A 17411-nucleotide genomic window follows, 5' to 3' on the forward strand; every position below is an offset into this window, starting at 1 on the left:
ATATATATATATATATATATATATATATATATATATATATATATATTTAGAAGACATAAAATAATTTAAGATTTTACTTTATATATAAATAGAACATGAATATTTATTTTTTTTAAATAAAATCTACATCCCATTCTATTTGTATAATATTTTAGGATGATTTTTTTTTAAATCATTTTGATTTATATTGATATATTATTAAATAATATATTATTGCTCAATTATTCCATCTATTCTACAAAAATAAAACATTTTTGTAAAAAACAAATATGACAATTATAAAACAAGATAAAACAATCATTATTATATAAAATATAATAATTGTTTTAATTTATTTTAAATAGAATTAAAATTATTTTATTATTATTATATATTTTTATAGAACATATGGAATAAAATCATTAGTGTTATTGTTGTTGTAAAATAAATGTATACTAATCTGTACTATATAATCCAGTAAAATCAGCAAACATGCTTTTTCCTTAAGCCTAACTAAATTTAAATCTAAATTTCGACTTTTATTTTGTAATGCATAGTGCAACTACAGAGCAAGCATGCAGAGACATATCTCACGCATGCACAGTCATATTTTCCCACGGGGTTACATAAGATAACTGTTAAAGAAGATCACCAGCTTGACTTGGTTGCGTGGCTGTGGCCCACGGTCGTAGCTGATGTTGGCAAGGGCACAGAGAGCGCTGCCCACATGACGAGGGAGAGGAAGATTAGGATCAGCCCCTCCAGCTAGCAGTTCATCCACAGCCTGGGAAAACAGTGTTAATATACACGGCACGTCAATGAAATGCCATAGAGTTCTCACCCTCATCCTTCAGTAATGACTTACTATTCTACAACATTCATCCTGTGCCTTTGAAAAGACAGTATTTAATTATGCCATAAAATTTTATTCCTTGCAAATAGTCGCACTACAAATTATTCAAGAAATGATTACATACAAGGTCGTTGCCACTCGCAATGGCCAGAGACAAGGGTGAATGACCACTCCACACATCGTTGGGGTTTGCGTTATGAGAAAGGAGAAGCGCCACCACATCTCTAGCATTCTGAAAGAAAAATAAGAAAAATAATTTCCAATCTTTTTATTTAAGACAGCGTTTTAGTGCTAAAATAAAATGTGAAATTACGATATTAAAGTCGTAATATTTGGGAGAATAAAGTCAAAATTACGAGAATAAAGTCGAAATATTACAAGAATAAAGTTAAAATATTTGGAGAATAAAGTCGAAATTATTATTAAAGTAGAAATATTATGAGAATAAAATATAAAAAAAAGTTAAAATATTTGGAGAATAAAGTCGAAATTATTATTAAACTACAAATATTATGAGAATAAAATATAAAACCTAAATATTACAAGAACAAAGTCGAAATATCTGAGTATAAAATTGAAATTATGAGAATGTAGTTGAAATGTTTCTAGACTAAAATTTAAATTACGAGAATAAAGTAGAAATTACGAGAACAAAGTCAAAATTACGAGAATAGTCAACATGTTTAGAAAATAGTCAAAATATTACGAGAATAAAGTAGAAATATTTTGAGAATAAAGTAAATATTATGAGAATAAAGTAAAATTACGAGAATAAAGTCAAAATGTTTCGAAAATAAAGTCGAAGTGTTTCGAAAATAAAGTCGAAGTGTTTCGAAAATAAAGTCGAAATTACGACAATAAAGTCGAAATGTTATGAGAATAAAGTTAAAATATTACGAGAATAATATCAAAATATTACAAGAATAAAGTCAAATTATGAGAATAAAGTCAAAATATTACGAGAATAATATTGAAATATTATGAGAATAAAGTAGAAATATTTTGAGAATAAAGTAAATATTATGAGAGTAATGTCAAAATTACGAGAATAAAGTCAAAATATTTGGAGAATAATATCGAAATGTTGCAAGAATATAGTCAAAATTACGAGAATAAAGTAAAAATATTTGGAGAATAAAGTCAAAATTACAGGAAGAAAATCTAAATGTTTCAAGATTAAAGTCGAAATTACGACAATAAAGTCAAAATTACGAGAATAAAGTCGAAATTATGAGAATAAAGTCAAAATATTACGAGAATAAAATATAAAATCGAAATATTACAAGAAAAAAATTGAAATATTTGAGAATAAAGTCAAAATTATGAGAATAAAGTTTAAATGTTTCTAGACTAAAATTGAAATTACGCGAATAAAGTTGAAATTACAAAAATAAAGTCAAAATTCTGAGAATAAAGTCAAAATGTTAAGAAAATAAAGTCAAAATATTATGAGAATAAAGTCAAAATGTTTAGAAAATAAAGTCAAAATATTACGAGAATAAAGTCAAAATATTTAGAAAATAAAGTCAAAATATTACGAGAATAAAGTCGAAATATTACGAAAATAAAGTCAAAATTACGAGAATAAAGTCAAAATATTACGAGAATAAAGTTGAAATGTTTCGAGAAAAAAGTCGTAATTACGAGAATAATATCGAAATATTACAAGAATAAAGTTAAATTATTTCAAGAATAAAGTCAAAATATTACGAGAATAAAGTTGAAATATTTCAAGAATAAAGTTTAAATATTACGAGAATAAAGTCAAAATGTTATGAGAATAAAGCAGAAATACTACGAGAATAATATCAAAATATATTACGAGAAAAAAGTTGAAATGTTTCGAGAAAAAAGTCGTAATTACGAGAATAATATCGAAATATTACAAGAATAAAGTTAAATTATTTCAAGAATAAAGTCAAAATATTACGAGAATAAAGTTGAAATATTTCAAGAATAAAGTTTAAATATTACGAGAATAAAGTCAAAATTACGAGAATAAAGTCAAAATATTTGGAGAATAATATTGAAATATTTCGAAAATAAAGTCGAAATATTACGAGAATAATATCAAAATATTGCAAGAATAAAGTCAAAATATTTAGAAAATAATTTCAAAATATTACGAAAATAATTTTGAAATATTACAAGAATAAAGTCAAAATTACGAGAATTAAGTCGAAATATTACGAGAATAAAGTTAAATTATTTCAAGAATAAAGTCAAAATATTACAAGAATAAAGTTGAAATATTTCAAGAATAAAGTTTAAATATTACGAGAATAAAGTCAAAATGTTACGAGAATAATATCAAAATATTGCAAGAATAAAGTCAAAATATTTAGAAAATAATTTCAAAATATTACGAGAATAAAGTCGAAATATTACGAAAATAATTTCAAAATATTACGAAAATAATTTCAAAATATTACAAGAATAAAGTCAAAATTACGAGAATAAAGTCGAAATATTACGAGAATAAAGTTAAATTATTTCAAGAATAAAGTCAAAATATTACAAGAATAAAGTTGAAATATTTCAAGAATAAAGTTGAAATATTACGAGAATAAAGTCAAAATGTTACGAGAATGAAGTAGAAATACTACGAGAATAATATCAAAATATATTACGAGAATAAAAAGTTGAAATTTTTCGAGAAAAAAGTCGTAATTACGAGAATAGTATCTAAAATTACAAGAATAAAGTTAAATTATTTCAAGAATAAAGTCAAAATAGTACGAGAATAAAGTTGAAATATTTCAAGAATAAAGTCAAAATATTACGAAAATAAAGTCAAAATGTTACGAGAATAAAGCAGAAATACTACGAGAATAATATCAAAATATATTACGAGAAAAAAGTTAAAAAGTTTCGAGAAAAAAGTCGTAATAACGAGAATAGTATCGAAATATTACGAGAATAAAGTTGAAATGTTTCGAAAAAAAGTTGTAATTACGAGAATAGAATTGAAATATTACGAGAATAACTGCCGTCAGTATTTATTTGAATCATCCATTAAAAATTCCATTTTACGCGTTTCTTCAAGACTTCTTTTTATTTATCTAACAATCTTATAGTTTTTTTTATAAAGCAGTGTATTTAAAAAAAATTACTAATATTAATAAATAAAATAAAAATTAAATATAGTACTAAGTTATTATTTATTTACATTCCAAATAATAATTCTATGGTAATAATAAAATGATATATGCAAATGAAAACCTATTTAAACAAAAAAAATAATTAAAAAGTAATATATAAAATATTTACTTTCTTTTCTAGGATTATCAAGTTGTTTCGGTCTATATATTGTATTCTTACTGCATAATCGCTGTCTCTTTGGCAGGCCACATGTAGCGGTGTCCTCCCGCCTTCCTGAGGAAGTTCAATAGGGGCTTCGCTGAATTTAGCCAGGGGTCCGGAGGCCGTGAGACGCTGATTCTTAAAGGCCTGGGCCTCAAATTTGTCCTGAGGGTTTATGTTTCTTTGATTAGAGATAATAAAAAATAAACATGTATACAAAACTTGTGGTTTACTCAGACCTTATCAAGCTCGTAGACTTCATGAGCATCCTGAGCTTTGACATCAGGGTCCGCCAGGGCATGCAGGAGGAGCTCTGTGATTTCAGGACCCTCTGCTCCAGATAAACCCGCTGCTATGTGAAGGGGATACAGACCCTTCTGCTGTTACCAACACAAGAAGAACAAATAAAAATGAGCAAATAGATGCCTTGCTGTTGATATTCTAGTAAAATTTAGTGATTAATAATTGGTTAGAGAGCACTAAAATATTTGCATTATATTGTTGTTTTAAAGTAATATTTTAAATGTAAAATCAATATTTAATTACAAATTCAATTCAATTAAATTAAACTGGAGGAACCTCTGGAATTAGAGGTATGTCTGTACGAGCCCCGCACTCCAATAGACGCCGGACGCCCTTGACATGGGCCGCTTTGATAGCCAGGAAGATGATGGGCATTGGGACGGTAGAGGCGTTCGGGTCTGCTCCTCTCTCCAACAGAAGCTTAATTGTAGTCCATCGATTCCTATGTCTTTCAGACCAGACAATCAACAATTACAAAGCAACAATTTTGCAAACAATAGCATGACCAAACAATAACATGCCCATTAAATTCCGACCATTTTTTTTTATCTCATTCTCACAATTGAAATGCATTATATATATGTCTGTGTGTAAGCACTCGAATAATATTATATATCATATTATGGGTTTAATATGTAACATTTTATCGTTGTTTTTAATTAATACTATGACACATTTTACTATATTTTTATTTAATTGAATAGCTAAATGAGAAATTAAAAACCAAATATTTTTATTTAAATTATTTCATTATTATAATAAAACTATTTATTTACATTACACTAATAAGAACCTTGTGGGATTTTTTATTTTATTTTATTTATCTAGTTATTTTTTACATTTTTAAATATTTTTTAAGATTCTATCTTCTTGCAAATATTTATCAAAACTGTTGACATTAATGCATTAATAAAATAAAATAAAATAAAATAAAATAAAATAAAATTTTATTTGCCATCTTCTGGCAAATATTGCTTACTATTTATATGACAAAAAAGGCATATATACCAGTAGGGGTGGGCGGTACACCGGTGTCATAGTCATCACCGGTGTGAGATTGCGCCACGACATGGATTTTCTAATACCGTCAATACCGGTATATTTAAAACATTAAATTTTCTTCAAACGTTCAGTTGTGGTCTGAATGTCCTTATACTATATATCTTGTTGTAAATAAAAAAAAAGTAAAACATATTCGTATCAGCTTTGCAGGTGGTAGGTAAAAGGGGAGTGGCCATTAAACGACTGGTGAAACAGCGTGAAGAAAGGTCGGCCCTGTAGCCTATACCAGGGGCGGAGTGGCAATCGGGACGACCGGGAAGACCGGGACTTTTCCCGGTCGGCCGGCCAAAGGATTTACACAGCGGATCACAAATTGAGCAGACGCGAGGCGAACGCGACCAGCCTGTTTACTTTTACTTTCGATTTTGTAGCGGGAGCAGCACATCTTAGATATTTGTCAGTGAGTACAAGATTGCAACATATCCTCCAGTCTATTTTTGTCACCTCTCTTTACTTTCGACCCGTGATCATTCAAATCTAAAGGTCATTGTTTCACTGAGTCCGATTTTCGTATGCGTTTTTTTTTTTTTTTTTTTAGTTTTCTCATATTCGCCATCCTTATCAAAATGCTTATTATGGATGCGAAAATGCAGAAAATCAAACACGATCCGATTTTTTTTTATGTCGGACGAAAGTTTCAGAGGCAGTGTGTAAACTCGATTAACATAACCTGTATTTTTTTTAACGTGCAAAAATGTCGGACGAAAATTTCGTACTCATGTGTGCAATGACATTAACTCCAGCAGCTCGTGTTGGATGCAGGGTTGCCAAGTCCGCGTTTTTCCCCACAGAATTGGTCTACTTTTAAACTGTTGCCATGGGTTGATTTCCCCCAGTTATTTGAAGGTTTTAAATATTGCAGAAATAAAATTTCAATAAAAATTAATTTTTGTTTTGTTGTACACTGTTAAGTAAGGTTTTTTGCAAAGTAAATATGTTGAGAATGCATAATACTCTCCCATGTCTCTTTTTGATAAGGATACCTACCATTTACTTATTATATTATGAAAATATTAACTTTATTCACATACTAAAGGGGCAGGACAGGCTACTCCTCCCAAAATGTACCAAAAAGTAATACCGTGATATTATACCGTCACCGTTCAAAAGATGAAAAATACCGTGATATAAATTTTAGGTCATATCGCCCACCCCTATATACCAGTATACAGCGCTCTGCCATACTGACAAATATAATAATATATAATTAATCTAAAAATAGTTCATAGTTAATATGATTGAATATATACAGTATTCCTTTTTTTCAGTGCATTTTGTCAATATTAAAGCATTTATTTAAAACACTAAATATTTTTTATTTAATTATTATTATAAAAATATTTATTCACATTACACTAATAAGAATTTTGTGGAATATTTTATTTTATTTTACTTTATTTTACCAATATATTTTTGTGACGTTCACACAAATTTAAATTATTTCATTAATATAATAAATGAAACATTTCACATTACACTAATAAGAACTTTGGGGGGAATTTTTTAATTTTTTAAAATTTATTTATTTTAGACCCCAATATATTTTTGTTAGATTCAAATAAATAAAAATGTTTTTAGAAACACTATCCCTGTCTTCAGACAAAAGCATACTGCTATACTGCCAAATATAATCAAATATAATTAATTAATTTAAAAATATTTCATATAATTAAATACATATTCCTTTTTTCAGTGCATTATGTCAATATTAATGCATTTATTAAAATATAATAGACCTTCTAAATTATATATATTTTTTATTTTTTTATTTTTTTTATTAATTTAAGGCCAGAAGAGACTGTAGATGGTTCGCACTCTGAAAAACTAGACAAAGTCTTTAACAAAAACAATCAATTATTTTAATAGAGCAAGAGCAGACGTTTCAGCCATCCAGCTATTCTCAATGCTCATAACAATAATTCCTTGTCTTCATTAATTTAAGGCCGCAATATATTTTTGTGAGATTCAGATAAATACATAGAAAAGCCATATTGCCAAATATAATTAAATATAATTCATCTAAAAATATTTAATATAATTAAATGCAATATAAATTATAATAATATAATTTTAAAACATAATCTAACCTACTTTGTAGATTAAATTCTTATTATTTATGTACTTAAAAATAAAATACTCTTTTAAAAATATACTTCAAAATATAAAATAAAATCAACTCGTGAAATCAAATACTTTGCAGATTAAGTTATTATTCCTTATTATTTACGTCAAATTAATAATTATGGTTTACATGGTTTATAATTATTTGCCAGTATTCATAAATAAAATTAAATAAAATACAAAATAAAATAAAAATAAATTCCAAAAAAAATAAAATCTTCTTGCAAATATTGATTAAAACTGTTGAAATTAATGCATTTAAAATAATAAAATAAAATAAAATAAAATAATAAATGCCATCTTCTGGCAAATATTGCTTACTTTTTATATGACAGAAAGGCATATATACCATTAAATATGAGCACTGCCATACTGACAAATATAATAAAATATAATTAATTTAAAAATAGTTTATAGTTAATATGAATATTATATTATATTGAATATATACAGTATTCCTTTTTTAGCGCATTTCGTCAATATTAAAATATTTATTAAAAACACTAAATATTTTTATTTAATTATTATTATACATTTATTCACACTATTTTATTTTATTTTATTTTACCAATATATTTTTGTGACAAATTGAAATAAAACATTTGTACAAATTTGTCAACTAACTCTGTCTTCAGAAGTGCAATTTTCCGGACCGTCTCCTGGGTGTCTGCCAGAGTCACTGCTCCTGTCTGGCACAGGATCTCAGCACTCTTCTGCAGGATCTCCTCTGTGACATCAATGTGAAAACTAGCCAGAGAACGTGCAGAATCAAACGTAGGATCATCTGATCGGATGCTCCTCTCCAGGTTTTCTTCAATCTCCAGATCTGTCACCTCCTCCACAGAGTCAACCACTGTCCTTGCTCCCTTCTCTTGCCACAATACAGAACCCACTGGGATTTTATCATCAAACACTTGAATAGATCTTGACATGATGATAATATATGGCTCTTCTGTCGGTTTGTCTTCTTCATGTTCAAGCTGAAGAACCATCTCCTTGTTGGGATCTGTATTTTCATTCATTTGATAATGAAGTTGAGGTTCCTCAGAGTTGCTGAGGTCTTCATCGTCGGCATTTATTTGCTCTTGAGCTTCAAGTTTCTCCAAGTTATTGAGGTTCTCTGGTTCAAGACTTCGGTCAACTTGGTCGCTTTCTCTTGGTGTCTCAAATGACTCTTGGCAGCTTTCATCTTTGGGTGTTCCTGTCATTGGATCTGGAGAGGATTCATGGGAGACGTCTTCCCAAGGCTTGTTCTTTAGCGCAACGGACAGAAAAAAGGGAGGAACAACAAATGAAATAGAGAAATACCCATAATGTATCCCAAACTTCCTCTCTGTATATTATTACCTGCGGCTCTGGGCTGATATTCTGCGTCACTCTCTCAGCCAGAGTCTCATGTAAAGACTGAAGTGGGTAGTAGAGGACATGACAGACAGCCAGAGCAGACATGCCTTCATCATTTAATTTATTGACATCGGCCCCGGTGTCCAACAGCTTGTGGATGACACTGTCATGACAATTAACCTACGCAGACACACAACACCCCTGAAAGCTGTATTTTATCCATTCATCCAATGTTTCTTCAAAACTGTGAAAATGAAAACCAATGCTGCCACCTTCTGGCCAATCTTAGTCACTATTTACTTGACTAGAAGCTATTTACCATGAGTATTTCTACTGTGTTAGACCGTCTAAAAGTGAAGCTTACCGTGGCTGCTATGAGAGGCGTATGTCCGCGTGCGTCGCTCACGTCAGGATGGACTTTTGCATCTCTGAGGATTCGGTAAACATTCCTGCATTCACCATGTGAAGCCTCCTTTATCAGATTCTCTGAGTTCAGCTCCAAGGGACCTTTGGGTCCGAACTGAGTCCTGTTCAAATTCAGCACTGCAGTGACATCCCAGTCTAATGTGTCTGTTTCAAATCTGTGAAGGAAAAAATGTAGTAAGTTAATTAATTAATTAAAGTGTCAACACTGATAAATGTATTAATTAACATTAGCTACATACAGAAAGGTATGTATACCAGTATATATGCACTCTGCCATACTGCCAAATATCATTTTATAATTAATCTAAAAATAGTTAATATACTATACTATAATAGTACTATAATACACTATAATATAGTACTATATATACTATAATAGTACTATAACTATACTATAATAATTTAAAAAATTTTAAAAATCAAAAGTAATCTTTTTAATCAATTCTTACATCAAATTAATATTGCTGGTTGTAATAAAAAAAGTAATCTTCCAGCAAATATTAATTAAAATATTTGAAAATAGTTTAGTCTAATTTTAGTCTTTAATTAGTCTAACTTCATCCTTTAAAAAAAAGTACATTGTAGATTAAATTCTTGCATCAAGTTAATAATTATATGGTTTCATTTTTCATTATTATTAATTGCCAGTATTGATCAAATAAAATAAAAATATCTTCTGACAAATCGTGATTAAAATTCTTGACATTTTTGCATTTAAAATAAATTAAAATAAATAAAAAATAAAAATCATATCGTTTGTATCAATATAAATGCATTTATTAAAACAATATAATATAATTATATTATAATTATTATATATTGTATATATTATATAATATATATATTATAATTAATAATTCATTAACAATAGAATTACCAGTATTAATAAATTTAAATAAAACAAAATAATGCTATCTTTTGACAAATATTGATTAAAATTGTTGTCATTAATGCATTTAAAAATTGTAAAAAAAAAAATCCTATATTCTATATCAATATCAATGCATTTATTAAAACAATATAACAGATCTTTTGACATATTTGTAATCTAACGTCATCATTTTAATCAATTCTTACATCAAATTAATAATTATATTGTTTCATTATAATAATTGCTAGTTGTAATAAAATAAAATAAAAAATCTTCCAGCAAATATAATTAAAATATTTGACATTAATGTATTTAAAATGAAATAAAATACAATAAAATCGTTTGTGTCAATATTAAAGCATTTTTAAAACAATATAATACATCTTTTAAAATATTTATAATATAATATAACCAAAAATAAATCTGCCTTGTATATTAAATTCTTACATCAAATTAATAATTATATGGTTTCATTATAATTAATTGACAGCATTAACAAAATAAAATGACATAAAATGAATAATGCTATCTACTAACAAATATTGATTAAAATTGTTAACATAATGCATTAATGCATTTATTAAAACAATATAATAGATCTTTTAAATTATTTGTAATCTAACGTCATCATTTTAATAAATTCTTACATTAAATTAATAATGATATGGTTTTATTACAATTTATTGCCAGTTTTAATAAAATAAATAAAATAAAATATGCAATATAATAATACAAATGTTACTTTGTAGATTAAATTATCTAACATCAAATTAATAATTATATAATTTCATTAGTTAATTGACAGCATTAATAAAATAAAATAAAATAAAATAAATGAAATGAAATAAAATAAAGCGATCTCCTGACAAATATTGATTCAAACTGTTGACATTAATGCATTTAAAATAAAATAAAAATCCTATCTTTTATATCAATATCAGTGCATTGAAACAATATAATATAATAATCTTTTTTAATTATTTGTAATCTAACGTCATCATTTTAAAAAATTCTTACATCAAATTAAGAATTATATGGTTTCATTATAATTAAATGCCAGCTGTAATAAAATAAAATAAAAATGCTATCTTCCAGCAAATATTGATTAAAATTGTTGACATTAATGCATTTAAAATAAAAGAAAATCGTCTGTATCAATATTAAAGCATGTTTCAAAACAATATTATACATCTTTTAAATATCTGTAATATAACGTCATCATTTTAATAAATTCTTACATCAAATTAATAATTATATGGTTTCATCGTAATGAATTGCCTGTGTAAATAAAAATGAAATAAAAATCCTTTAATTTGTATCAATATTGATGCATTTATTAATCAATCGTTTATAATAATTGTAATCTAACTTCATCATTTAAGAAAAATAAATTATAATTAATAATTATAATTATAATTAATTGCCAGTATTAATAAAATAAAAAATAAAAATCCTATCTTTTATATAACTATTAACGCAATTATTACAACAATATAATAGAAATATTTGTAATCTAACATCATCCTTTTAATAAATTCTTATTTATAAAATAAAATAAAACACAAATACTACCTTTTGGCAAACATTGATAAAAATTGTGGATTAATGCATTTAAAATAAACTTAATTAAATTAAATTAAATTAAATTAATTAAAATGCTCGTTCTGCAAATATTGATTAAAATGGTTGATTAATGCATTCAAAATAAACTAAAATAATAAAACAAAACAAAACAAAATAAAATCAAACAAAACTGCTATCTTCAGGCAAATATAGATTAAAATTGTTGACATTAATGCATCTAAAAAAATCTAATAAAATAAAATAAAATGATATTTCTTTATTAAAATTGTTGACATTAATGCATCTAAAAAAAAATAATAAAATAAAATAAAATGATATTTCTTTATTAAAATTGTTGACATTAATGCATTTAAAATAAAATTAAATAAAACTCTGGGTAACCAGCCCAGGTTACAAAACAGCAATCTTCTTACCTGTGTCTCTGAATGTGAGCATTCATGCGCTGTTGTAGCGGCAAGGCTGTTGAATGTGACGGCTGCTCTGTACTGATGTCACTCGTACCAAAAAAGTGAAGGTCCAGTTCCCGCCGTAGACATCTGGGGACGGGCAGATGGTCTGAATCTGTGGAGTAGCTCTCAATGTCTGGAGGCAGGATGAAACGGTCCTCGTCCTCTGATAGACCCTGATCGGTGTCTGTACTCAACTCCACATCAAGAAGTAGTTGAGGTTGTTTCAGGTGATTCCTAGGCAGTCTGGACATGTGTTCTGGGAAGTCCTCCAAACTGAAGCCACCCTCCAGTGTGGTGCAAAGTCGGAGTAGCCTCTCTCTGTGCCATAGGCCCACATCCTGACTCCCATCAGGGTATGTCATGACTCCAGGGCCAAAGCGTTCATCAGCATGATATAGACCCTGAAGATGAGTAGAACAGATTTTGTTTCATTATGTATTATATGATGAAAACAATCTTATTGTTAGTGAGCTATGAATTATTCACCTCAAAAGTTGATCCATCTGGGAAAAGTTGTACTCCGTATCCTTCTTTTCGGTTCAAATAAAACTTTCCTGTGTATTTGGATCCATCAGGCCAGGAATACATGCCTTTCCCATGCCGATAATCCCTAAAAAATGAACCTGTATAGAACTGAATAAAACATGACAATAATTTAGTGTTAAAGTGGAGAGTGCTCAATAATGATTACAGTGAGCAATAAAATAATTGTATAAAATAGCTAAATTAATCATTTAAAAATAAAATAATAAATTAAACGAAACAATGAAATACTTAAAAAAAATGCTTAACTTTCAAATAATTAAATATAATTTTAATATAAAAAAAGAATTTGACAAATATTTTGGCAAAAATGAAATCAAGAGTTTCATTTCGCAAAAGTAGGTTTTTAAATAATCTTGAATAATTAACAAATCATTTGATTGACAGCAGTGGTTCTCTATTATGAGTGAAAAAAATGTCACATCAATGACATTCTTGAAAAAGGCCCAGGGCTGCGTTCTCCAAAACCACCTTAACGCTACGTCGTTCTTAAGTTGTACCTTAAGAAGTACCTTATCGTTAATATGTGTTTTCCGAAACCTTCTTAGTTAAGTATACGGCACTTCTGTAAGTCATACGTTCGTAAGGTTGGTCTGGAGCGCTCTTAGCTATACCTTATCGCTGCTGACGGTTCATACCGCTAGTGGCCACCACTACGCAAAAAGCTTTTTTACGTCGCAGTTTAATTACACATAGAACATTTTATATAAACATTTAATATAAAATCTGATTTAGTATTAAAATTACATTTTTACTTTACTTTAAAATTTTACACATAAAATACTTAATGGCCTAAACCTAGTGGAAGTGTTTTCATTAATAAAGTTTCCATACACTAATGGTTGTTAGCTTTTTTAATTACTATCTCAAGGCACATCAGCTCGCAAACCATTTGACAGAAAAGGCTTAGGAGTCTATATAAAGAAAGATGAGTTTACACAAACTTTATAGCTATGGCAGTGAGACAGCAAGAACTTGTTTTAAAACAAAGACGGCGCCGTCCACGGAGCGCAATAGCGTGTAATGCATACGACAAAGTCCAATTTTGCGTGCATATGATATGCCAATCCTTCCCATTAACTTCAATGGAGAAAGGATGCGTACAAATACCATATATATATATATATATATATATATATATATATATATAAGCCAAAGTTCAAGTTATATGATATATAAATATATATCATCTATATAAAAGATGATGCGTGGTATTTGTAAGCATCCTCTCTCCATTGAAGTTAATGGGAAGGATTGGCGTATCATATGCACGCAAAATTGGACTTTGGCGTATACATTACACGCTATTGCAAAGTCGTGTTATTTATATACAGTGTATAATTTGATACGGCTAGTGCCTAGTGGGTAATCAGCATACGTTGTGGAGAACATTAACACATATGGCCGTGAGGGTGTGGGATTGCTCACTTGCTAAATTATAAATACATACACATATTTTAATGAGCCCCGATAAATGCAGTTTATACTATTTCTAAAACGCTTCTTTATAAAGAACATTGTTTTCTCAATACTTTACCTATACCGCTGAGAAAGAAAGAGCGCACAATCGATCATCGAGGCTTCGATATCAACCTATTCAGCACCTCCACCATGGACAGCACCTGCTAAGGTCGCACTTAAGAAGGTTTACCTTAAGCAACATCCTAAGGTGTAGTTCGGAGAACACACGTAAGAAAGGTATACCTGTAGTTAAGGTGTACCTTTTGAGTCTTCGTAGCGCGCTAAGAGACAACGTTATCGGAGAACGCAGCCCAGAGCTGCAGGCACACAAAGTTTTCTTTCGATCGGCCTCCATTAACCCTGTCTAATAGATGCTCGAACTTCATCGGGAGATACATGCTCATAGACAGCTGTGGCATTTGGAGATAGACACGGCATGTGAATTTTCAAGTCAATCGGACTAATTGATGCCTAGTTATAGCCGTTTTATGTTTTTGTCATATTATATACTGGCGAATTTTCTCATGTGACCTCAGACTGAGTTCTAAAGCTGGCTGCACACTAGACGTTCACATGATTCTTTGGGGTCTTAATGGAAAGTCTATAATTTGCTTAAAAATTAGTTGAAAATTTTCCATAGTTGTGTAAAAAAAACACCCTACGTGATATTACTGCCCCTGCTTCGGCCATATTACGGCAGCAAACTTACTTGACTACTTCGCCGGAATGGGAGTGTAGTTCCTAATCTTATCGGCCTAGAAAATCACATCCTTACATTCTCCGCCGGTCTTTGTACACGATATAACTGCAGAAGAGTCAAGTTTTAAATAGGACAAATATGGAAACTCGTTGGTCATTTTTGAACGCGATGCTATTGGTCTAATAGGATTCAATGATCTATGCTAAGCTATGCTAAAAGTGATATCGCCAGAACAGGAGAACAGCTGAATGGATTTCAAAATGTGGTACTCTCATGAAAGCATGCGTCATGATACACTTGTGAACACGTGTCATGGTTTTCTCGTGAACATTGTGATACTCTTGTGAACATAAGCGTACTTTCGTGAACAAACTGTATGCTTTGAACATGCATTGAAGACTTACACAGAACAGAATAAATTGTTGAATAAAGTCATAATTTTTGTTTTCTTTGTGCATAAAAAGTATTCTTGTAGCTTTATAACATTACGGGTGAACACATGGATTATTTTAACTATGTCCTTATACCTTTCTGGGTCTTGACCATGTCAGTTGTGTTGCTGTCTATGCAGGGTCAGAAAGCTCTGGAGTTTCATCAAAAATATCTTAATTTGTGTTTTTAGATGAACAAAGGTCTTGAGGCTGAGTAATTACAGAATTTTTGGAAGAACTATCCCTTTAACAGTAACAATGGGGTTTCAGCGTTATGCACTTAGACCCCTATAAAATGCCACACATGACACAGCTAAATATTATGTGTACTAATTTTATTACGAATAACAGAACAGAAATTCGGCAGACTGTGAAAACTATGACACTGTTATTTAAATTGTTAGATCAGTCAAGATCTGGAAGAAAGTGCTACTTAATATTACGTTGTATAATTGTTAATTGTTATAATTGTTTGTTTTTAACAATATCTGAGTTCATAAATTAAAACTTTACCTTAGAACCAACAGACCATTATTATTGTGTTAATGTTACATATAAAGCGAAAAATACCTCTCCATTTGGCCATGTAAAGATACCAGTGCCGTGCTTCAGGTTATTCACAAATTCCCCCTCATATTTACATCCATCCGGCCATTCCTGAATCCCCTGTCCATTTCTTTTACAAAAACTCTCGCTTCCCCACATTAGGCTACTGTTTTATCCTTCCTTATCAGTTCGTATCATAAACTCATTTAATTTACACCCAGCGCTTCTTCCAAGTGCACCAGGAAATACACTTTATTGTTTAACTTCGGCTGGTTACCATGACGACGCGAGTCTCGCGTAAATTTTCGCCCCCCAGGCATCTGTCAGAATCAAATGCTAAACGTCAGGCGAAAATAAACTCCTCATTAAATTTACTGCAATTAAGCCGGTTCCTCTGTAAGATAGCTGGTACTCCAGATGGTCTTTTCATAGCATAATATACATGACAAAGGCCGGCGACCCTGTTCAAATAAACACGTGTCTCTCGTTGGTTTGTTTTTGTGTTTTAAGTGACCTGCTCTAGTAGTTAAACACCGCGCAGCTAAGCAACCGAGACGACCCAGGGGCAGTCGAGAGCGTGCGTGCGCGTGCACGGGACAGCGCCTTCTCTCTCTCTCATACACTCACTCACACACACACGCCCTTATGCTATCTCCGCGATAATAAAGTAATTCAAATAACTTACAACATAATCAGTTTTCGTGTCAGATGTGTAAGCACAGAAGAGCGAACACAACTGGCTTCTGCAAGCGCGTGCTCTTGAGGGCGCGACACATGAAACGAGCCTGAATACACTTGAGTGGCCTAACCACGACATGAAAATTTAATTAAGAATCAAAGATCTTCTGAGACTATCGGATAAAGAGTTTAAACAAAGACCATGATACTCCAAAGAAGAAGAAAAACGTGGTTTGCTAATTTTAAGTACATTTAGATGGTTTTAGAGGGATTTTGGGTGCTTGTTACCAGCTAAATCAACTATAGTCCAGCCTGGAAATTCAACTAAAAACCATCACAAACCAGCTAATTAATGAATTACTATACTTTGTGAATATTTGTCATAATGTTAAGACAATATTATTAAACAACGTCCAGGTTCATTAGGGAAATAACGTGTACAATAACTATAGGCCTACAGTAAACGGTAGAACTGTTTGCACTACAAACCAGTGTGTTCATAATTAAGGCAATACATTAAAATAATAAGGTAGAATACGCCAATTTGCAATATTAAGCAGCAAAACGAGCTAATAGTAGAGCTAAAAAATTCTGGATGTGGATGAGAACGGAAGCCAGACCAACACTTATGGAAAGAAAAAGGTGGAAAATAGACATTTTCCCTATTAACTGTGTGCTTTTAATTTAATTTAATCAAAGGCCAAGATGTAAAAGCAAAACAACATATGTTTTAGATTTGATTGTTTCAGAGGGCTTT

The 17411-nt window shown here is 29.8% G+C and overlaps 1 protein-coding gene across 1 annotated transcript in view; it reads right to left on the reverse strand.

Moving 5' to 3' along the window:
* Positions 1-16135, reverse strand: part of LOC141338054 (ankyrin repeat and MYND domain-containing protein 1-like) — a 115606-nt gene extending 99471 nt beyond the window's left edge. Inside the window, exons 1-12 of the mRNA XM_073843621.1 lie at positions 16001-16135; positions 12782-12928; positions 12260-12696; positions 9330-9546; positions 8969-9145; positions 8485-8874; positions 8246-8439; positions 4715-4886; positions 4375-4515; positions 4154-4282; positions 957-1064; positions 632-763 (exon numbers count right to left, since the gene is read on the reverse strand). Coding sequence (XP_073699722.1) covers positions 632-763; positions 957-1064; positions 4154-4282; positions 4375-4515; positions 4715-4886; positions 8246-8439; positions 8485-8874; positions 8969-9145; positions 9330-9546; positions 12260-12696; positions 12782-12928; positions 16001-16135 — 2379 coding nt within the window. The remainder of the gene's footprint in view (positions 1-631; positions 764-956; positions 1065-4153; positions 4283-4374; positions 4516-4714; positions 4887-8245; positions 8440-8484; positions 8875-8968; positions 9146-9329; positions 9547-12259; positions 12697-12781; positions 12929-16000) is intronic.
* Positions 16136-17411: the final 1276 nt, after the last annotated feature.

The sequence above is a fragment of the Garra rufa genome, chromosome 7, assembly GCF_049309525.1.
Source record: "Garra rufa chromosome 7, GarRuf1.0, whole genome shotgun sequence".
Taxonomy (NCBI): domain Eukaryota; kingdom Metazoa; phylum Chordata; class Actinopteri; order Cypriniformes; family Cyprinidae; genus Garra; species Garra rufa.